General features: G+C 39.7%; 2 protein-coding genes across 3 annotated transcripts; one reads left to right on the forward strand and one right to left on the reverse strand.

The window, feature by feature from the left end:
• Window positions 1-2,779: 2,779 nt before the first annotated feature.
• Window positions 2,780-13,875, forward strand: LOC309711298 (serine/threonine-protein kinase pim-1-like). The gene is made up of 12 exons (XM_082541528.1): window positions 2,780-2,882; window positions 3,097-3,183; window positions 9,150-9,223; window positions 9,709-11,208; window positions 11,601-11,837; window positions 11,963-12,088; window positions 12,212-12,306; window positions 12,445-12,492; window positions 12,577-12,795; window positions 12,885-13,065; window positions 13,152-13,322; window positions 13,412-13,875. The coding sequence occupies exons 4-12, from the start codon at window positions 11,148-11,150 to the stop codon at window positions 13,501-13,503; spliced, it is 1,230 nt and encodes a 409-aa protein (XP_082397654.1). The 5' UTR covers window positions 2,780-2,882; window positions 3,097-3,183; window positions 9,150-9,223; window positions 9,709-11,147; the 3' UTR covers window positions 13,504-13,875.
• Window positions 13,876-15,374: 1,499 nt separating this feature from the next.
• LOC309711301 (uncharacterized protein) lies at window positions 15,375-19,249 on the reverse strand. Of its 2 annotated transcripts, none has more exons than XM_082541531.1 (5): window positions 19,103-19,249; window positions 18,700-18,866; window positions 18,379-18,577; window positions 18,189-18,279; window positions 15,375-15,730 (listed from the first exon to the last, which is right to left on the reverse strand). In XM_082541531.1, the coding sequence occupies exons 1-5, from the start codon at window positions 19,232-19,234 to the stop codon at window positions 15,528-15,530; spliced, it is 792 nt and encodes a 263-aa protein (XP_082397657.1). In that variant the 5' UTR covers window positions 19,235-19,249; the 3' UTR covers window positions 15,375-15,527. The 2 variants fall into 2 exon arrangements, with proteins under 2 accessions (XP_082397657.1, XP_082397658.1); XM_082541532.1 differs by having other exon boundaries at window positions 15,524-15,730; window positions 18,244-18,279.
• Window positions 19,250-21,860: the final 2,611 nt, after the last annotated feature.

Raw genomic sequence — 21,860 nt, forward strand, 5'->3', positions numbered from 1 at the left:
TGAATGCAAACAGCACCGATGTAACCCAAGAACATGATGACTGGCCTGCTCACAGCAGTGAAAGAAGAACTCTCTTTACTACAGTGTACAATAACACTTTACCACAAATAAAAGACTAATGTGTGCGCTTTTTAAAATTCTGCAGTGGGAGTTTGTTTTTGTTGTAATTTTTCCCCTACAGTGTTTTTATTGGGTGACAGGTAAAGGTAGACCAGTTTGGCATGGAGTAATACATGGAGAAAGTGATTTGGAACTGGCTTCTTGACATAAGCCACACCTTACCTGAAAAAGACGTCATCTGGATGGCAACGTGTTACTCCAAAATTCCCATCTTAAACAAGCTCGGCCTCAGAAAACATATTGATCTTGTTTTTTTAATCTTTGCATTGAATGTTATCTTGCATTTGTGAACTGCTGTTCAGTCACACTTCAGTACAGTTCAGTAATGGTGCTCAGCATTGTCCTTGTGTAGTTTTCTCTGATTTCAATTCAGAACATTATGCACCATAATCGTTGATAATACCACATTATTTGTAATTTTATGTTGAGAAATAAGTGATGGACATTTAAAACTGAAACATAGTTCAAACTGTTCCGATGATGAGGATGCTGCTGTGACTTATAAAGTGTCCCCTTATTTTTATTTGTTCTCTAAATAGTGTCACCAACATTAGCTACCCCAAATCACTAGAGATTATCAGTTCATTTTAACATTCCAGGTGACAGCAAGTCAAAATTATGTTACCTGTCCAGCAGCAGCCTGCATTAAGCTTTAATATTGCTATAAACTGAAATGGATCAGTGTACGCCTTTTATTCACTGTTATGTTTAAGTTTTGGGTGACGGCACAAAGACTGAGAGAGGTGGATAGAGAGGGAGAGAGTAGGATGAACACAGCAAAGAGAGAGCAAAAAGAAACAGGTAAGAGTGGACATGTGGTCAAATTCACCAAAAATTATATATATAGGCCTATTGTATGCCTCTTTAAAATGTGTGACATTTAAGGGATCTTTATTGTGTGATTGAAATTAAAATTGTCCTTAAGGTAAGTTTACTCAGTTACAACAATAAAGTACAAATTCAGTTCCATTCAGTTTTATTTATATAGCACCGAATCCCAACAACAGTGACCTCATGACATGGTATATTATAAGGTAAAGACCCTACAACATTAGAGATAAAACCCCAAGAATCAGATGACCCTCTGTGAGCACTTGGCAACAGTGGGAAGGGAAAACTCCCATTTCAAAGGAAGAAACCTCGGGCTCAGAGGTGGCTACCATCTGTCGTGACTGGTTGGGTGTGAGGGCTCTCTGGATGAGAGCCAGAGTTATATTAATAACTAATGATTAAATGCAAAGTGGTGTATAAATACATGGAGGGTGTAGTTGCAGTTAAGTAAAATGTGAAAAAGTCATCATGTAAATGAACAAAACATTACTTTAAAAAGAGTATTTACAGTGCAGTATTCAGTTACAAAATGGGTGACTTTCAGTATTTGTACTTCATTCCCTACTTTGCATTGTACTTTCTAGAAAGAAAAAAAAACCTTGAGCAGCTCAACATGCTAATCACACTAATACATGTATTTAGTCATTCAACTACTGTACTGTACTGTACTACATATTGGGCCCAATATGAGGCCATGAAAAGCGCAGTGAATGGTTTTTAAAGTACATTTAATGATATATCAGTACAGATGCTCAGAAATTTACAAATGATAGAAATACATATGTTGAAACAGACTGAAAAAAATTGGTTGTCAGGAAAAAAAACTGTCTTATAAAATTTGCGATTTTTTTGCTTCCGGATTTCCAATGGCGTGTCCAGCGGGGTGGCCTGGGGGGGCACAGGCCACCCCCCCAACCAGACTGGCCACCCCAGGTGCCACCCCAAAGGTAAAACAATAAAATTCAATCAAATATCAAATGTACGATTATGTTTTCACGGTGAAGCTGTAGGTTTTTGTTTTGTTTTTGTTTTTTACTCTGTGAAAATGAACAAAATTCGTACTGAAGTAGCAAATAACCTTCTTCTTCTTCAAGGTCTTAAATAATCAGGCCCCATCTTATCTTAATGACCTTGTAGTACCATATCACCCTATTAGAGCGCTCCGCTCTCGCTCTGCAGGCCTACTTGTTGTTCCTAGAGTATTTAAAAGTAGAATGGGAGGGAGAGCCTTCAGTTTTCAGGCCCCTCTTCTGTGGAACCAGCTTCCAGTTTGGATTCGGGAGACAGACACTATCTCTACTTTTAAGATTAGGCTTAAAACTTTCCTTTTTTCTAAAGCATATAGTTAGGGCTGGACCAGGTGACCCTGAATCCTCCCTTTGTTATGCTGCAATAGATGTAGGCTGCCGGGGGATTCCCATGATGCATTGAGTTTTTCCTTTCCAGTCACCTTTCTCACTCACTATGTATTAATAGACCTCTCTGCATTGAATCATATCTGTTATTAACCTCTGTCTCTCTTCCACAGCATGTCTTTATCCTGTCTTCCTTCTCTCACCCCAACCGGTCGCAGCAGATGGCCGCCCCTCCCTGAGCCTGGTTCTGCCGGAGGTTTCTTCCTGTTAAAAGGGAGTTTTTCCTTCCCACTGTCGCCAAAGTGCTTGCTCATAGGGGGTCATATGATTGTTGGGTTTTTCTCTGTATCTATGAAGCGCCTTGAGGCGACTTTTGTTGTGATTTGGCGCTATATAAATAAAATTGAATTGAATTGAATTGAATTGAAGCTCAGATATCCGAGTGTAAGTGAATGCAGCATCGGCTTCTGCGCTATGCGCATCACGTTAGCAAAGGTAGGAGAGCCAAGCACGAAGGACAACACTGCAGGAAACAATTTTTCGGTGAAAGAAAATGAGGACAGAATAAATGTCCCGGTAAGTAATATTAAGTTTGTTGAGTTTAGTAAACTTCGGTGAAATTAGAATACCAAGGAAAAAAATAACACTTAAAGAATTTTTGCAACCATCGAATATTTCAGACAGTATGCTACTGAGGGCAGCTAACATAAGAGTTATGAGTTATAAGATGCAGGTCGATGTGTAAAAATAACTCAGTGGTTTGGTGGTGGCTATGGCGGGGCTTCCACAGAGGCCAGCAGGTGGATGAGGGAAGGGGAGGCAGGAGGAGAGACCCGAGGCGGCCACCAGTCCGAGTGTCAGGTGAACTGAACTTCAGGTAAGAAGTTATGACCTGCAGTCTATCTGGGTCAGATATAAACCAAGTTTAGGTGGAGTTTATTTTCGTTGTGCTGACTTTTTACAGTCAGTTACAATACCTCATACTGCGTGAGCTAGCATGACAAGTTTATACAGCTGTTCGGTTGCTATGATGTTACTGATAGTGAACTTTATTTTATTCATAAGGTTAGTTAGTAGAGTTGCCAACAGCTCCTTAAAAATGGAATGGTCCCTCATTCAGAGAAAATATTACGGGTTTGGTATTGAGCTGAGAAGAGACGCAGTTTGTCCCGGACTTCAGCTAGGATGGAAAAAGACACAAAACTGGAGTTATTCTGTCTTTACGCTGCACAGCTGCCTCTTCTCCTCTCATTATCTCTCCTCTCTCTCCTGTTGCTACTTCAATCATGAAACTGATCAATGATCAGCTGATCGTCTCTCTTGTTTGTTTATCACCCACTTTGCGCCAGAAAGAGGAAACCAGCAGATGTCGCGCTAAACAGCAGCAGCACGTTTAAGCTTGATCAGCTGTTGTTAGAATTTATTTAGTTAGAATGTTTGCTGGAGCCACAGCTGTAAAGCTGTAAAGCTGCTGGTCATGATGTCGGTTTGGATATGTGGTGAGAGGGAAACATGAAGATGAAACCAGGAGATGTCCTTACTGAATCATCAGAGCTGAACAGGTGATGGAGAAACAGGTTTACCTTTTAGGTGACATGAATGAGTTGAAGTTATGAACTGTTTCTGAGAGATAAATAACACCAGGATCCTTTTTTTATGTAGCTGACAGCTGGTAACTGTGCAGGGGCGGGTCTAGCAAAGTGTTGCCAGGGGGCCAGGTAGGGCATTAACAGGGAGAGGAGGGCATAAAGAAATACTTTTCTTTTTTATTCTCATTTAAAATATCTAGCTTTTATTAAATAATTATCTGAATCTTGCGAAGAAAGTTTTTATCTGACGTAAAATGTATAGAAATCATACATATACCAAAAAGACTGTACATCACTGTCACAACAGCATTTGTTTTCATTCAAAGGCTTTATGGCTTTAATACCTGGTGGGCCAATCTGTAGTGAAAATGCCCAATTTTTTGTCCCAGTCCAGCCCTGCAGGTTAATACTGGCAGTGTCACCATGCCAGCTGACTGCATTTCATCATCAGCCAGTGTTGTTCTCAATATTACCAAAGTAAGGCAGCATATAAAGTATTTACTTGCTTTCAGGTTTTATTCAAATGTTAGTCTTTTCAGTTGTTTCTCCACTTTTTTCCTGTTTCAAAATCAAACACCAGTTTGTGAGAAGATTATCTTCTTTCTTTTTTTTAACAGGCATTGGTTTTGCATTGGAATTGGCTAATTTGCCAATTGTATGTTAAAAATGTTCGTATTTTAATATTCAAAAATGTTTTTGCCCAAAACATATGTGCACTACATGTCAGTAAAAATACTATGCAAATATTGATGTCCTTGAATGCTGAATAAACACTGACTGATTGTATCTCTTGTACTTAATCAACACAGTATCTAAACACTTTGCACCGTAGTGGTTAAAATCTCATTCTAATAAGGTTACGGTTATTAGGTTTACAGGGTTATTGAATTATGGTTAACGGTTGGTAGAATTGTTTTTAACATTATCTGCCAATTACATCTGCCACCCTTCTCCAAATCTGTGCCCCTACCTGGCCCCCCCAACAAAAATTTTCTAGACACGCCACTGTACAAATGCACAAAAAGACCCCAAAAAAGAAATCTTTCTACCTTCTGCAAAGTTCATCGCCCCAGAAAAGACAAGTCAAAACAAGTAAAAAAAAAAAAAAATGTAACAGCCTCCCGATTATGACCGATATATCATTTACGTCACTGATACATCCGTAACTGAAATTAACTCAGAACAATTTGTTTATTTTTTTAAATGGTCATTCAGAATCAGAAGATTATTTACGGTGATGTTTTTGGTGGGAGTGAAACAACAATCTACTGATAAAACCAATAAAAATAAGATATGATAATAAGAAATAACCACTGTTGGAAGCCTTATTTACTCTTATCGCCTTAATCATGTGCAGTAATTAAAGTTGAAATGAGAAACTTTGCATTTGAAAGATGCTCTTCTACTGGGCACTCAAAATGCTTTCTTACAACAAGCATCATTCATCCACACCTTCATACATAATGTGCGCACATTTTAAATATAAATTAATATTACTGTAGCAGTATTTTTTTTTTTAAAAAAAAGATAAAATGGCCACATTTAAGAAGGCAGGACCTGCAGTTATTGTCCTTTTCCAGACATTTATCTGGCACTTACTTTGGGGTTTTCTGCAGCTCGTCCTCGGGGCCCTCCAGACACAGAGACAGCAGGTCGTAACCCAGGATCTTCTGGGCTATGGTGAACATTTCTTTTTTTTTTTTTTTGACACTGTAATTTTTATTGATAGTTTTGTTACAGTTTAAACATAGACATGTTTTGCATTACAGGAGAAATAACCATGCAAGCACACAGTCAAAACAAAACAGAACTAAAGCGAACAGAAGGTGTGGGTGCCAATTCTAATCAACTACCGTATGCATGCCTGCCTTTGCTCAGCAGCATACATACTCCAGCTTATATATGTACTTTTATACAGGCATGCATCAATAGATATACAGAGTCATAGACCTTAAATGTTTTGTTCGTTCATTAATTTTCCTTGGTGCCATACAATGTCCACTTCTCCCACTTAGCAACGAAAATATCTTCCTTTAATCTGAGAATGTAAGTCATTTTTTCCATTGCATAGATTTCTCCAACAATATTTAACCAGTCTTGTGATGAAGGCGGAGCCAGTTTGTACCAGTTTCTTGTTATAGCTTTCTTTGCAGCTATCAATAGGATTTTTGTCAAATACAAGTCGTCGTACAGAACATACTCTCTAATATTCCCAAGATATACAGTTTTAAAATTGTGTGGTAATTGGTAGCCCAAGATATTGCCTATTACAAGACTCACGTTCTTCCAAAAATTATGCAGTTTCAGGCACTCCCAAAACACGTGCGTATGATGTGCTTCCATGTTACCACATCTTCTCCAGCATGGCAAACTGTCTTGAGTCTGTTTACTTTTGATTTTTGGTGTAATAAAGAATCGAGTAAGGTGTTTCCACCCAAATTCTCTCCAGCATCTTGAGTTAGTCGTTGTGTTCTGGGTTTCACACATACCTAACCATTCCTCAGTTGAGATATCAGTTTTTATTTCCTGCTCCCATTTCTTTTTTATGTATTCAGTTGATGTTGCCGTGTTCTCTCTTAGATTTTTATATAGTACAGAAATCTCCTTGAATTGGAGGCCCCTGTATGATTTAATTATACAATTCAGGATGCCATAAGACGTACGCGAACTTCGTATTTCCTTTGAAAAGTAGTCTCTGAGTTGCAGGTACCGGTAAAAATTGGTTTTCTCTAGACTATACCGATCTTTTAAATCTTGAAAACTCATCAAATGGCCATCTTTCATTACTGTACAAATCGCTGTTATTCCTTTTTGTTCCCACTTCCTGAATCCTGGGTCGTGAGCACTCAGTATATCACCAACAACATAGGCAGCCCAGTTTAACATCTTAACCTCCCTTTCCAACTTACTTTGTTTAACTAGGCCAAACCATATCTCTAGAGTGTGGGATGTTATAGGATCAAGGAAATGCTGTAAGGTTTTCTTAAGTTGCTCATTTCCAAGAAAAGTCTGGACTGGGACATCCCGTACTTTTATTTCAATATCTTTCCATTTAGCATTAAAGTTCTGATCACACCACTTTATCGCCGGTCTGGTTTGGGCCGCATGATAGTAATCTTTTAGATTAGGGAGTCCCACACCACCCTGCTTCCTAGATAGTTGTAATGTTGTGTATTTTATTCTAGGCCTTTTACCATTCCATACAAATCTAGAGATGAGCCTATCCCAGTCCTTGAATTTTTCCACTGGGATCTTAACTGGCAGAGATTGGAAAAGGTACAATAACCGTGGGAGGACACTCATTTTTATTGTTGTGATTCTTGCACTAAAGTCTAGTGTAAGAGTTGACCATCGGTTTAGATCGTGTTTAATCTGAGTGGTCAGCCTATCATAATTTGTTTTAAAAAGGTCACTCAATTGTTTAGTCACGGTTACACCCAAGTATTTCATTTGTTTTGCAGTCCAGTTCAGTCTAAACTTATTTTTAACCTCTTCAGATGGCAAATAGTTGAAAGCCAGTATCTGAGTTTTGGTCACATTAATTTTGTACCCCGAATGTTCAGCAAAGATATTAATTACATTAAACATTGGAATTAAAGTTTGGTTTGGATTTTCTAGGTAGAGTATGATATCATCTGCAAATAAGCTGATGATGTGGTCTTCCCCTTTAATACTTATTCCTCTCACCTCCTCACTTTGTCGGATGGCCTGTGCCAGGGGTTCAATATATAGAGTGAAGAGAAGAGGTGAGAGGCAACAACCCTGACGGGGTGGTGAACATTTCTTTAATGTTGGGGTATTTCAAAAGTCCTCTGCCCATGCCCACAAACTGGCTGCCCTGACTGGGGAAGAGGAGCACGGAGCAGCCGCTGCTTTTGGGTCTCCGCTGAGGCGCCGCTGCTGGCTCGCTGTTCGGGGGAAAAGCGGGGGCTTCAGCCGGAGGAGGGTAATCTCCAGCCGTGGAACCGGGCTTGTTGGTGGACAGCGTCCTGCTCAGAGAGACCAGCGACCTGACCTTCCCTCTGGAAGATGCCGCCATCCTGACTGCCACTGATGCCAACATGAGCTGTTCCTCATCCAACGACGTGTCTGCAGATGAAATAAGACGCACAGCCCGCCTGGACAAACTGTAATCACCAAAAGAGTCAACTTTGCTTGAACTCAATTCTGATATCTGCTCGGCATGACACCTCACAGGGAGACGAAAACAACCGCCAGAGGAGAAAAGAACAAAATCTTCAGCGAAGGAAGATGATATCTCCAATAAAACTATTTTTGAAGCCATTATGGGACTTGACAAAAAATTTGAAGCACAACTGGAGGATATCAAGGAACAAAACAGACAAAGTGCAGCTATGGTTGCCAGCTTGGCTAAGGCTGTAGAGTTTAACGCTGCAGAGATAGCTGATTGCAAACTGAAAGTTGTTAAACTGGCAAATGCGAATGAACTGCTGCTTAAAGAAAACGAAGACTTGAAAAGAAGAGTGAGAGAACAAGAGCGCTACCGAATGAGGTGGTGCCTAAAACTGAAAGGGGTGAAGGAAGACAAAGACGAAAACATTAGAGTGAAGGTTTTGCAAACGCTTCAGAAGATTGCCCCTGACTTGAACTTAGAAGAGGCTGTTGATATTGTCCACCGCTTAGGGAAACAAGTTGATGGCAGAAACAGAAACATCATTATTCTATTCACACAGAGGCGAATTAAAGAAGAATTGTGGAGGCGCACCAAAGATTCTTCAACCTGCAAGCAAGAAGGCATCAGCTTCACAGAGATGTTGCTGCAGGAGGACATACAAGATCGACAGCGCCTATGGCCTCTGGTGGAGGAAGAAAGACGTGCAAAACTACAAATATCTGTAGTTTCCACTCCGTATATTTTCAAAACAAACTCGTTACTTTGGGTTTAACGCATTTGGGGGAAGTTAATATTTCACGTCACTGCAGGCCTTCAAACAATGAGATTTGAGCCTAAACAGTGAAAGGCAGTCGCGTTTTAATCAGTAGAGGATGTCGCATAAAAAGAGATGAAAGAACAAACCATGTACTGTAGTTTTGATTTATTTATTTTTAGCACAACACCAGAACAACCCCACGTGCCCATAATTTGCGGTACTTCAGAAAAAAAGGAGTGAACATAAAAGGGAGTAAAATGTTGTGTCAGGTAATTTCAAATGCAGCATTTCTATCACCTCAACAAACACTAACTGTGTCACAGTGTGTTGCTATCTAAAACTCTACTTGCTGTATTTCACAGGAAGAGAAAGAATGAGAGCTAACTTCACTCAGAGATATAGAAAGAAAGAGAAAGAAACCAGGCTGTATTTAAAGGTAAGGACTGCTTAGTGATATTTGATAAAATGTAGTTGTATTTTCACAGGGACATAAAGTGCTTGTCTTACTCCCTTCTTCTAGCTCGAAATTACTTGCCAAGTGGTAAGGACCGTTCATGGTCACACGGTGAGAACATTGGTGTTGACTATGAAGAGATAGGGTCAGACAGGGGAGGGGCCAGTCAGATTTATCAACTCAACCTCCTTAAAGCATGGAGAGAGGCTGAAACCAATCTCTGGTGAGCCCGGTTAAGGAAAGAGATGAGTTGGTGCCTGAGATGCCAAATTCCAACATCCTCATTCCCGCCATTGAGATAACACTCTCACACAGGCCCAGAGAGCAGATGTTGCTGCATTGCAGATGTGTTATACCCCCTGCCCAGCCGAATGACTCTCAAAAAGAAAATTTTGCAGAAAATCAATGTGATCGCTTGGATCACTGGAATTATCATCTCGATATCTCTTGTCCTTCTTTCATTTCAGACGTCTTGAAAACAAGTTTTAACAAAGTCCTGGAGAAGTGCCCAATGCTGGAGGACCTCCTGCTTTACCCCTGGCTCAGATAAACTCCTCTCTGACACAAACACACACGCATACTGAATTCACATCTTGCCATACAAATGTGATACAGTAACCAACTTTCTTTCTTTCAGAAAAAAAGAAAATTGGGAGATTCAAAAATTTCCTCACAGTAATGTTTGCATCAGTCTATCAGACGAATCCCCTCCAAGTCCAATATTTACATCAGTTACAGTGATAATGCTTGGTGTCTACTTTCAGCCACCGCAGTAGAATGCCAGGAATGAATCTCATTGAAATTGTAGTTGCATTTGCTATTTCATTTAATTGTCATGGATGATACACAGATAACCCAACAGCAAACAGAGGAAAACAATGGGCTTAAATACACAGAGGGATAAATGAGGGAATAAGACACAGGATGAGAGCACAGCTGCGAGAAATCACAAACAACAAGACCATGGGGAAGGAAAACTGAAAACACTAACATAGTCTAAGGAGCTTAGAAAGAAAACGTCTGGACTTCTTTAAGTTGCTTGAAGACGTTCAAGCAAAGTTTAAGTTCTTTTCATCCGAGAAGGTGAAACATCTTCAAGCAACTTCAAGTCCAGACGCTTTCTTTCCAAACTCCTTAGACTACGATGACCTAGATGACTGAGAACCTTCACAGACATGAAAACACTAACACAGCACACATGACTATCAAAGTAAAACAGCAAACAAGAGACTTTTACAAAGACACAGAGTTGACACAGAGACATGACTGACTGGGGAGAAATTGGGGAACATGGAAACAAGAGTGACTAGACATGACACGTGGGACACAGGGGCAAGGCAAAGTAACAGAAACCTAAAGCCTAAGAATATAACACAAGAAGAAAACAATAAAGAGAACCAAAAACATACATAAGAATAATCAATGAATATAAATGAACAAACACAAAACACTGGGTCACAGACTCACTACCATGACAGTTAAATGTACATAATAAATACTTTAAATCAGATGACAATGTAGCTGACACTGTGTTTATTATAATGTGTGTGGTCAACCACAAATCTTCATACTGTCATCCATAGATGAGGTCTTTATACAAATGATGAAAGATAATGAAAGAAACTGTTTAATTGATATGAAATGATTGAATTATATGAAATATTATGGCTTTGTCTGCCAGTGTTTTTCTGTAAACTACTTTGAACTACTGGCAGTCAGTGAAGTCACTGAAAGGCAAGATTCTATGTTGTGTTGCCGTAGTTTCCAGAGTTTACTTATAAAGCTCACTTACAGAATTCAGTTAGAAAAGTCAAGCATTTGAAGGGTGCACATTTGAAGGAATATTAACTCAATCTTAGCTCATTACAGTTTACATTTTCGATTTTAAAGGGTCTCCGAAATTACAATGAAAAAGGAAACAAGAAAAATTGCCACTCCAGCCGATAAGAAAGATTCAGGAGATCAAGGTAAGTAAAATAATAAAATCAAATCCTGGTAAAATCCAAATCCTAGAAATGTTGACACTGTGTGAATCATTTTTGGAGCAATTGAATCATATGTTTAATTGAAAATAGCTTTAATACAAGATGTCTAATCAAAGAAAGGTTACCGGTCTTTTGGTAAAATAATGTAATAAGTTTATTCTTGGACTCAACAGTAAAAACAGACCAACAAGTGCCATCAAGATCTAAGACTTAGTAAACCTAGTATCAACTCGCACTGATCAGTTTTTTTTTTCATCCCAAGATTAAACTTGTGATCATTTAAGCAAAAGCAATTTCAAATTCTTTGCCATCAAACTGCTTCCAGTCTTGATGTCGGGGACTCTTTTTCACCACTGTGTTGTTGTCGTTTATAGATCGTAAGAGCAGGACTGCTAAAAGAAAGGCCAGTCCTGAAAAGAAGACCCCAATGAAAAGGAGGAGGGTCGCTGAGCAGGCTGGTCCTTCCACCAGCTCAGATGTGGTCAAAGGAGTGAAGCGCAAGGTTGTGCAAGATGAAGAGGACACAACAAAGAAAGCAAAGAGGGCTAAACTTCTTGACCATATGAGCGGTGACAAGGAGCAAGCATCCTCCTCGTTGGACTCTGGTAAAGGTAGGCTAATTAGTTGAATAAGGGGGTAGATTAAGTGTGGTTGCTAGGTTTAAGATATTGGTGTTTAGTGTTTGTGTCTATCATCCAGTGAGCTGATATGCTTTTGGTGTTTTCCACATCTCCAGACTTGAACAACAAACAGGAGTGCGCAAAAAATGGCAAAAGAAAGGCCACGGGAGACGACAGAGAGTCACCCAAGAAAAAAAAAAGGAATGTGGACCAGGACAAAAAATCAGTGGCAGACCAAAAACGTAAGTAGCAAGCAGCTTGGGTTTTATATTCAGGGGAAGGGCAAAAGGAACATTTAGGCTACAGAGGAGAGTAATTTGTGTCACAGCTGTGATAAAACAAGATTTGCTGTTTTGTCTGTTCAGGTGAATTCCAAGCCAGATATGTGGAGGAGCACCAGCTCGGAGAAGGAGGCTGCGGAGCAGTGTTTTCTGGCTACCGGATAGAAGATCGTTTTCCAGTAAGTGTTCAGATGATGGTAGTAAGACAGGCAGTAACGCAGATAATGGATAATATCGTAAACTGAGACGTCTGCTGTGTTTCCACCTTTCATTATGTCATACTGAGGAAATGCTCACCAATGCTCTGTGTCTTCTAGGTTGCCATCAAACACATTCCCAAAAATAAAGTCTACTGCAAAGTGGCGGTAAGCGTCCAACACTTGAATTAGTTTTACATTACTGGATTGAATGCGGCGTTCCTCATCATCCACTTTGTTGTAATATTTCAGGATGAAAGCGGGAAGATGCTCTCGGTGGAAGTGGCCATTATGGTTAAACTTGCAGGTGAAGCAGAAGGGTCAGTGGGAATATCAGCACCTGTGTCCTTGCTGGAGTGGTTCGACCTTGGCAAAGAGCTGATCCTGGTGCTGGAGAGACCTGTCCCCGCTGTGGACCTGCAAAAATACAAAGCAGAAAATGGAAGAACTTTACCAGAGGACAAGGCCAAGGTAGGTTGACTGGGAGAGCCTTAGACTGTACAGCATTCAATCAAGGCAGAAAAGCATTAACTCATTATTGTGTTTTTCATCTTTTCCAGGTCATTCTGAAGCAACTAGTTGATGCTGTAAAGGAACTTGAGGATAAACACATCTTTCATCGGGACATCAAGGGAGAAAACATTCTGATTGAGACCGGCTCCGATGTGCCTCGAGTTCGCATCATTGACTTTGGACTGAGCTGCTTTGTTAAACAGCGATCTCTGTATCGCGTCTTCTATGGTAACATATTCTGCTCCTGCTTTTCACAGATGTAACAATTTGTGTCTTTTGTTTTAGAAGAAATTGTAATTGTGTCTGTTTGTTAGGCACTCCTCTTCACACCCCTCCCGAGTGGTACAGGAGGAGCTGCTACAGGTGTGGACCCACCACGGTGTGGCAAATGGGAGTGGTGTTGTATGAAGCGCTTCATGCACGGCACTTTAGTACCGAGAGGTTCCTCGCAAAGAAACTGAGCATCAAAAAGCGTCTGTCCACAGGTAAGAAAACTTCACACTTCCAGATTCACTGATGCCTTGGATCACTAGAACTATCATCTTCATCTTTTGGATCTTTTCTTTCTTTCAAGAATGCCAGAATTTCTTGGAGGCATGTTTAACTATAGCCCCGGAGAAGCGCCCAACACTGGAGGAGCTCCAGCTTCACCCCTGGCTAAGATAACACACACAAACACACAATTCACACCTTATCATATAAGTGTGATACATTGTGGTAACCTCCTTTCTTTTTTCTGTTGGACAGGAATGGGTCAATCTTAAAAAATAAATAAATAAAAAATTAGCTTTTTCGGACTTCCTGTAACCCCCCCAGCCATCCCAGGAAAGGGGATCTCTCTTTGAATGGGCTTTCCCGAGGTTTCTTCCCATCGATCTGGCCCCCTGGGGAGTTTTTCCTCGTCTTCATAGAGAGCTTGGGCTGGGTCAGGAGCTCCATCAAAACTGTCTTTATTTGATGACATTAAAGTCATCAAATAAAGATGTGTTTTACTTAAAGTAAAATTGGATCAAAATAAAACTTGTTTAATTCATCTTTGCTGAGGATTCTCCTTCATTACTATTTTGTTTTGTTTTGTTTTTTTTACCCATGGTGAATTTTGACAAATAAGAAAACTGAATCGGGTTAAAGTGTGCACAAAGACAGTCACACTGCAAATGATCTGAAGACTTGCATCTGTTGCTCTAACCCCCAACTAGTTTAGACAGATTTCCAGGTTCTACCAGAGGTTTTTTCCTTCAAGAAGGGAGTTCTTCCTTCCCACTGTTGCTGAGTGTTTGCTCATAGTGGGTTGTAAAAGCATAAAAGTTAATAAGAGGCATTCATAGCAGAGTTATCACAGAGGGAACTATATAGCTTAAATGTACAATTTCTACAGGACGAATTATAACTTCATTATGTATAAAAGCTTCTGTGGATAATTACTCCTATTTGTAACTTTACACAAGAGAAAGTTTGGTGTCACACTATTTATAACAGGTTGGGTTTTGTCCTCTGAGTTGAGCCTTTGGTTGCAGTTTATTGAAGAATTTCCTCTAAAGTAGCTGTTGATAAAGATTTAAAGTCCTGTTTATATACAGAAATATGCTTTAGTTCATGTTTTTTACATGTCTGCCTCAGTGGATCAGTAGAAGATCTGGCACAGGAAACTAGATGATGAAAAAAGGGTACGAATACACATATATATCTATATCTATATAGATACAGATATATAAACACACACACACACAGGTTGCAACGTAGTATTTTCATTTTTTCTTAGCATTTCTTTAACGCCTTGGTGCAAAAGAATACCTGCATCTGTGTGTTGGAAAAAAGAACTACAAATTTGGAAAGGAATTTATTCATGTTCTTACTCATAGATGGAGTACATGGTTTAAAAAACACTGAGGAAACAGATATGAGGCGGCTGTATTAACATAAAAACATTAATACAGTTAAAAATGAATAAAAAGTTGCACGCTTAAACTTATTTCTCTACAGTTTGTACAATTAATCCATGTAACAATAGGTTCTCTCTTAATATAGTAGTTATTAAAAGATCTTTACATAAAAATACATTTTTAAGTACTCTCCAGTGGAAGTCTGTTGTGGCTTATGTTTCTAAATGACACAACCATAAAGCAGCCCACAGAATATACAAATATGTCTTTGATAAGTGAATGTTGGCTCCCACAATGGCCTGTTAAGTTATTGCAAAAATAATTTACTGCATAATATGTCAGATTAGAACATGTTATAAGCACAAAACTGAAGGGGAAACAATAAAAACAAAAATGAAAAAACAAATACTAAATTAAGTTAAAGGATATTTCTTACAATACTATATAATTGTATAATGTTGCGTTTGATTGCAAAAGAAAACCCACCAAGAAAAAAAGAAAGAAAGAAAAAGAGAGAATAGTTTAATATATTCAAAACACATTCTTTTCTTTTATTTAAGCTGTAGCGAGATTCAGATGGACAAAAGAGAAAGAAAATTATTACAGATTTGTTTTATTAATCATGAATAAACTTTATTATACACAACTCTAAATTTCAGTTGGTCTTAGTCAGATGTGTTTTTAATTAAATCCTGCAACACTGTGCTCGCTGCCATCACTTTATATCTTAGTGTGCAATTCAAATATATACTTATTACAATATTTTTCCCCCTTAACTCTCAACTCGCGTTTTTAAAATGTCTGTGATCATATTTGTCCGTTGACTTCTGTCTGGGCCTCGAACGATTCATCAGACAGGTTGGCAGCCTCCAACTGATGCTCCAGACTTTCATCATCGCCTCTATTCTGATCAACTCTTATCTTAAACTTAGTGATGAACTCATTACTGGCCAGCGCGTCCTCCTTTTTAGGGCATGTGGGCTTTGATAACAGCCGGCTTTCCAGTCGCTCTCCAAAGAAAATTCACAAAACATTTCTTATTTGGTAAGCTTGTTAACAAATTTTAGTTCAGTTTTGCTGAAAGTTATAGCATGCATCAAGTAAGAAGCAATTGGTTTTTAAAAAGCATATACATTCCCCAAAACATTTTTATTATGTGCATTTTGGAGAATAAAAGATTGTACACAATTTCCCTTTTTAAAGTAAAAAGATTATTAAGTCTAATTCTTACTTATTCAGTAGATTAAAGTGTTGAAACATCATTATTCATAAAATATGCACATTACAAAATTAAAGTTATTCAAAAACTACTCAAGTACTTACTCCAATACTCACATTATTCAAGTAAATTTAATTTTTGCCAATGTAATGTCACATAAAATCTTAATCTGAATAAGGGATTTGAACCCCACTGTCACGGCCAGGGGATCAGCAGGCCACTGACTAGTAGTGTTCTCTCTCTCTCTCTCGCCAGGGCGGAACTCATGGTGGGTTCACGCCCTCGGCCCACGCCCCTCTGAGGAGGAAACACCTGGGCCTCATCAGTGCAGCCAGCATTTAAGCCAGGGAGTGGCTTCTACTCATCACTGGATCGTTGTGTGTAACTCGCGTCAGTGCAGCCCAGCTCTGAGCAAGTTCTCTTTTGCTTCCCTGTGCAAAACCTCTAACGTGTGTTTCCTTCTGTACATAGATCCCCTGGACCCGACTCTGCATCCCCCGAGCGGTGTTTGGAGAGAGAGTCAGAAGAGGAGCAAGTGTCTTTTCCCTACCTGGATTTCCCCAGAGCCTTTTCCCTGTCACCGCTTTGTATATAGCACTATCCCCTGCACTGTTTGTATATACACCTGGTGGAACTGTAATAAATACAGACTGTGCCTCTGAGTCCTGCGTGTGAGTCCTCAAGCGAACCGTGACACCCACACAGATGAGAGCTTAGCAGTGAAGCTCTCTCTTAAAATTTGAGTTATAAAGTCAGAAGTTATCACTGACAGAGATCCATGTTCTTTTAACATAAGAAAGAATATTTGCTGAAATTGACATTAATCCAAGCCCTTAAAACGCCATTTTGGATTAAGCATTTCCTTTTAGAAAAGTCTTCAATGAGCAGGAAGCTCCAGTACTGAAAAAAGAAGCCAACATCAACTGCTAAACGTGCTAAAAGTAAGTAAGTCCCTGTAGACTCCTATGGTCAAAACACATACAGTATAAAAGTTATAGGTTACAGATCTGAAAAGTAAAACAAATGTCAAAGTGCAAAAAGACTTATGGTCCCATAGAAGTCTATTCCATTTGCCTGGAATTAGGTGAACACCTTTGTGACAAATTTAATGGCTCAGTCATTTGTTTCATGTCATATTTAATAAAAGACTGACATGGTGGCATGTGGAATTGTCCATTTTGCACATATTTGGTCATTCTAAGCGTCAGAAGGGGAAAGATCATTCTGGGAATGCCTACTGGCGAAGGATGTGTGACTGACAAGTCCAGTGTGTGAAGTTTAACTACAGTCTAAGGAGCTTGGAAAGAAAAGCATCTGGACTTCTTTAAGTTTCTTGAAGATGTTTCACTTCTCATCTGAGAAGCTTCTTCAGTTCAGAATTTCTTCAGAGAACTGAAGAAGCTTCTTGAATGAGAGGTGAAATGCTCTTCAAGAAACTTAAAGAAGTCCAGATGCTTTTCTTTCCAAGCTCCTTAGACTACGATGACCTGAACGACTGAGAACCTTAACAGACAGTTCTTCCCTTCATTCATCATGCCTGATTTCAAAACACCAAGATGGCAGTCGTGAAAACACTCATCTTGAGTCTTCATGGGACTATGGTGAGATCAGTTATGCCTCTTATGATGCTGTCCCAGACTTCAAAGCAGTATAAAACATGTTTGCAGCCTGTAACAACTGTGCATGCGGTTATTTTTCGTTTTAAGATTTCCGTGTTTAAATCATAATAAGATTTATTTTTAATTTTAATTAACTTGAGGTGAGTCAGATTCTTTCATTCAAGTCACTGAATGAATCTCTTGACATGTTTGGGGGTAGGTGCCTTTTATAGCATTTTAATGCAATTATCTGACAGATTATATGGTCTACACCATAGGTGTCAAACTCTGGCCAAATTTGGCCCGCAACCTAATTACATTTGGCCCGCGAAGCCATACCAAATTACTATTAGAGCTGGCCTACTGGTATTATACAGCTAATATATATATTGTTTAGTATTAAGCTTTGCTTGTTCCATATTCAGTTTTTCAGCAAAATGTGTTTGAGTCCATAAGAAAAGATTCATTCTTATATCTGGAGGAATAAATATATTTCAATAAATATTAAAGTTAGCCCGCGACTTTGATCCAGTTTTGAATTTTGGCCCACTGTGTATTTGAGTTTGACACCCCTGGTCTACACTGTTATTAACTATACTAACACTCTGTTCCAGAAGTCTGTGCTGCAAAGAGGCAAAGTGAATACCGCACCTGCAGGAGTAATGGGGGTCATCAGTCGGTTCAGCTGGATGTTCCAGTGCCGTACCTGTTGACTGGCATTCCTCAGCCTCTCCTGAACCTCCTGGAAACAAAAATCATGCAGGCATCTTCATCAGTGTTGTTTTAGAAGAGCACTAAATAAGATGCTGCTCACAAAGCCAGTCAAAACAAACTTGTTCACCTCCAGACGCTGGTGACTTCTTTGGCGAGATGCCTGCAGATCCTGGAGCTCCTGAGAGGCAGAGTTGAGGGCTGAGGGGGTGTCCTCATCGGGACTGCCATCTGACAGCTCCTGTATGGGGCTGAGGTTTTGCATTGTACGTTGCTGCTCCTGGAGGAGCTGGAAATGTTTCCTCTTTTCATCTTCAGCCTGCAGCAACCTGAAGGAGGGGAAAAAGGGAAGAAGCAACTGAAAATGTTAATACTTCTCATGGATATCTCAGATCTCCATCACAAATAAAATAATAAAGGGCCATAATAAGAGTTAGAAATCCATTGTTACCGCTCAAGCTCCAGTCTGGCCCTCTCCTCCTCCAGCCGAGCCTGGATCTCCATATTAAGGGCAACTTCCAGCTGCTGCTGTGTCAGCTCCAGCTCCCTGATCCTCTTCTTCTGTTGTTCAGCCTCCTTTTCCTTCACCTGCATCTCAGCCTGCATGCTGTCTTTTATCTATGCACACACACACACACAGCTACATAAACAGATGCACCAACAGAGCGGTATAAACTGACCTATTCCTGAATTACCTTTTCCTGGACTGTCATAACCATTTTTCCAAATCATTAAAGACTAGGTGTGAATTTTATAATGACAGTCAACATTTTGCTGGAGTTCTCAAAGATCAAAGTCAAGGAGAAAAGACTCTGTACATAATTGGTGTCAAGTGGAAAACTTTTTTTTTTTACCATCACAGCCTCTTTCAGCTGTCTTTCCAGTTCCAGCTGCACCTCCCTCTGCTTCCTCCGCTCTCTCTCCTCTGCCTCCCTTCGGCGAGTTTCCAGTTCCCGTGCATGCTGTGAAACAGATGAAAGAGACATTGTTTGCTTTGTGTTTTCACCTCTATCCAGCAGGTGACACTAGGCCATCAGCTTCGAGGTTCAACGTATTGTGCTTTCAGCGGCGCTCTTCTTGATAACTTGGTTGAAGTAAGTGGGTATTTGAGTTCATGTTGCTTTCCTTACAGCTGTAAGTAATCTGCTCATTCCGCTTTTGATCTTTGGCACCAACAAGTGATTTTTTCCCAGAGAAGTGCTGCTCACAGGAGATTTCCTCCATTTCAGACCATTTTCTATAAACCGGTTAGATGGTTGTACAGTTTCTGAAATACTCAGACAAGCCTGTCCGACACAAACAACAATGCATGTTCAAAGTCATTTAAATCCCCTTTGACCTTCAGCAGGTCATCTTATTAATGTATACATGCCTAAATGCACTGAGCTGCTGCTATGTGATAGGCTGATTAGGTATTTGACCTAATGAGCAGCTCAACAGGTGTATCTAACAAAAATTTGGCCAGTGAGTGTACAGTGGGGCAAAAAAGTATTTAGTTAGCCACCGATTGTGCAAGTTCCCCCACTTAACATAAGAGTTATGAGTTATAAGATGCAGGTCGATGTGTAAAAATAACTCAGTTGTTTGGTGGTGGCTATGGCGGGGCTTCCACAGAGGCCAGCAGGTGGATGAGGGAAGGGGAAGCAGGAGGAGAGCCCCGAGGCGGCCACCAGTCCGAGTGTCAGGTGAACTGAACTTCAGGTAAGAAGTTATGACCTGCAGTCTATCTGGGTCAGATATAAACCAAGTTTAGGTGGAGTTTATTTTCATGTTGCTGACTTTTTACAGTCAGTTACAATACCTCATACTGTGTGAGCTAGCATGACAAGTTTATACAGATGTTCGGTTGCTATGATGTTACTGATAGTGAACTTTATTTTATTCATAAGGTTAGTTAGTAGAGTTGCCAACAGCTCCTTAAAAAATGGAATGGTCCCTCATTCATAGAAAATATTACGGGTTTGGTATTGAGCTGAGAAGAGACGCAGTTTGTCCCGGACTTCAGCTAGGATGGAAAAAGACACAAAACTGGAGTTATTCTGTCTTTACGCTGCACAGCTGCCTCTTCTCCTCTCATTATCTCTCCTCTCTCTCCTGTTGCTACTTCAATCATGAAACTGATCAATGATCAGCTGATCGTCTCTCTTGTTTGTTTATCACCCACTTTGCGCCAGAAAGAGGAAACCAGCAGATGTCGCGCTAAACAGCAGCAGCACGTTTAAGCTTGATCAGCTGTTGTTAGAATTTATTTAGTTAGAATGTTTGCTGGAGCCACAGCTGTAAAGCTGTAAAGCTGCTGGTCATGATGTCGGTTTGGATATGTGGTGAGAGGGAAACATGAAGATGAAACCAGGAGATGTCCTTACTGAATCATCAGAGCTGAACAGGTGATGGAGAAACAGGTTTACCTTTTAGGTGACAGGAATGAGTTGAAGTTATGAACTGTTTCTGAGAGATAAATAACACCAGGATCCTTTTTTATGTAGCTGACAGCTGGTAACTGTGCAGGGGCGGGTCTAGCAAAGTGTTGCCAGGGGGCCAGGTAGGGCATTAACAGGGAGAGGAGGGCATAAAGAAATACTTTTCTTTTTTATTCTCATTTAAAATATCTAGCTTTTATTAAATAATTATCTGAATCTTGCGAAGAAAGTTTTTATCTGACGTAAAATGTATAGAAATCATACATATACCAAAAAGACTGTACATCACTGTCACAACAGCATTTGTTTTCATTCAAAGGCTTTATGGCTTTAATACCTGGTGGGCCAATCTGTAGTGAAAATGCCCAATTTTTTGTCCCAGTCCAGCCCTGCAGGTTAATACTGGCAGTGTCACCATGCCAGCTGACTGCATTTCATCATCAGCCAGTGTTGTTCTCAATATTACCAAAGTAAGGCAGCATATAAAGTATTTACTTGCTTTCAGGTTTTATTCAAATGTTAGTCTTTTCAGTTGTTTCTCCACTTTTTTCCTGTTTCAAAATCAAACACCAGTTTGTGAGAAGATTATCTTCTTTTTTTTTTTTAAGAGGCATTGGTTTTGCATTGGAATTGGCTAATTTGCCAATTGTATGTTAAAAATGTTCGTATTTTAATATTCAAAAATGTTTTTGCCCAAAACACATGTGCACTACATGTCAGTAAAAATACTATGCAAATATTGATGTCCTTGAATGCTGAATAAACACTGACTGATTGTATCTCTTGTACTTAATCAACACAGTATCTAAACACTTTGCACCGTAGTGGTTAAAATCTCATTCTAATAAGGTTACGGTTATTAGGTTTACAGGGTTATTGAATTATGGTGAACGGTTGGTAGAATTGTTTTTAACATTATCTGCCAATTACATCTGCCACCCTTCTCCAAATCTGTGCCCCTACCTGGCCCCCCCAACAAAAATTTTCTAGACACGCCACTGCGGATTTCACCTCCTATTTCAATTGAATTTTATTTATACAGCGTCAAATCACGACAACAGGCGCCTCAACGCGCTTTATATGATAAGGTAGACTACAATAATACATAAAGAGAAAAAACACAACAGTCATATGAGCAAACACGCACACCAGCGCTGTTGTGGCGGGTGTGTCTAAACAGCGACACCTGCCG

This window comes from Aulonocara stuartgranti (genome assembly GCF_965226115.1).
Source record: "Aulonocara stuartgranti genome assembly, chromosome: 7".
Classification (NCBI taxonomy): domain Eukaryota; kingdom Metazoa; phylum Chordata; class Actinopteri; order Cichliformes; family Cichlidae; genus Aulonocara; species Aulonocara stuartgranti.

Bases quoted from the DNA above. Each gene is read 5' to 3' on its own strand.
- LOC309711298 (XM_082541528.1), top strand. From the start codon at position 11,148: ATGAAAAAGGAAACAAGAAAAATTGCCACTCCAGCCGATAAGAAAGAT. The intron at 11,838-11,962 runs GTAGGCTAATTA...CCACATCTCCAG, and splicing joins CTCGTTGGACTCTGGTAAAG to ACTTGAACAACAAACAGGAG. The intron at 13,066-13,151 runs GTAACATATTCT...TCTGTTTGTTAG, and splicing joins TCTGTATCGCGTCTTCTATG to GCACTCCTCTTCACACCCCT.
- LOC309711301 (XM_082541531.1), bottom strand. From the start codon at position 19,234: ATGTCTCTTTCATCTGTTTCACAGCATGCACGGGAACTGGAAACTCGC. The intron at 18,867-19,102 runs GTAAAAAAAAAA...GTGTGTGCATAG, and splicing joins AGCTGAAAGAGGCTGTGATG to ATAAAAGACAGCATGCAGGC. The intron at 15,731-18,188 runs GTGCGGTATTCA...TTTTCTTTGGAG, and splicing joins GACCCCCATTACTCCTGCAG to AGCGACTGGAAAGCCGGCTG.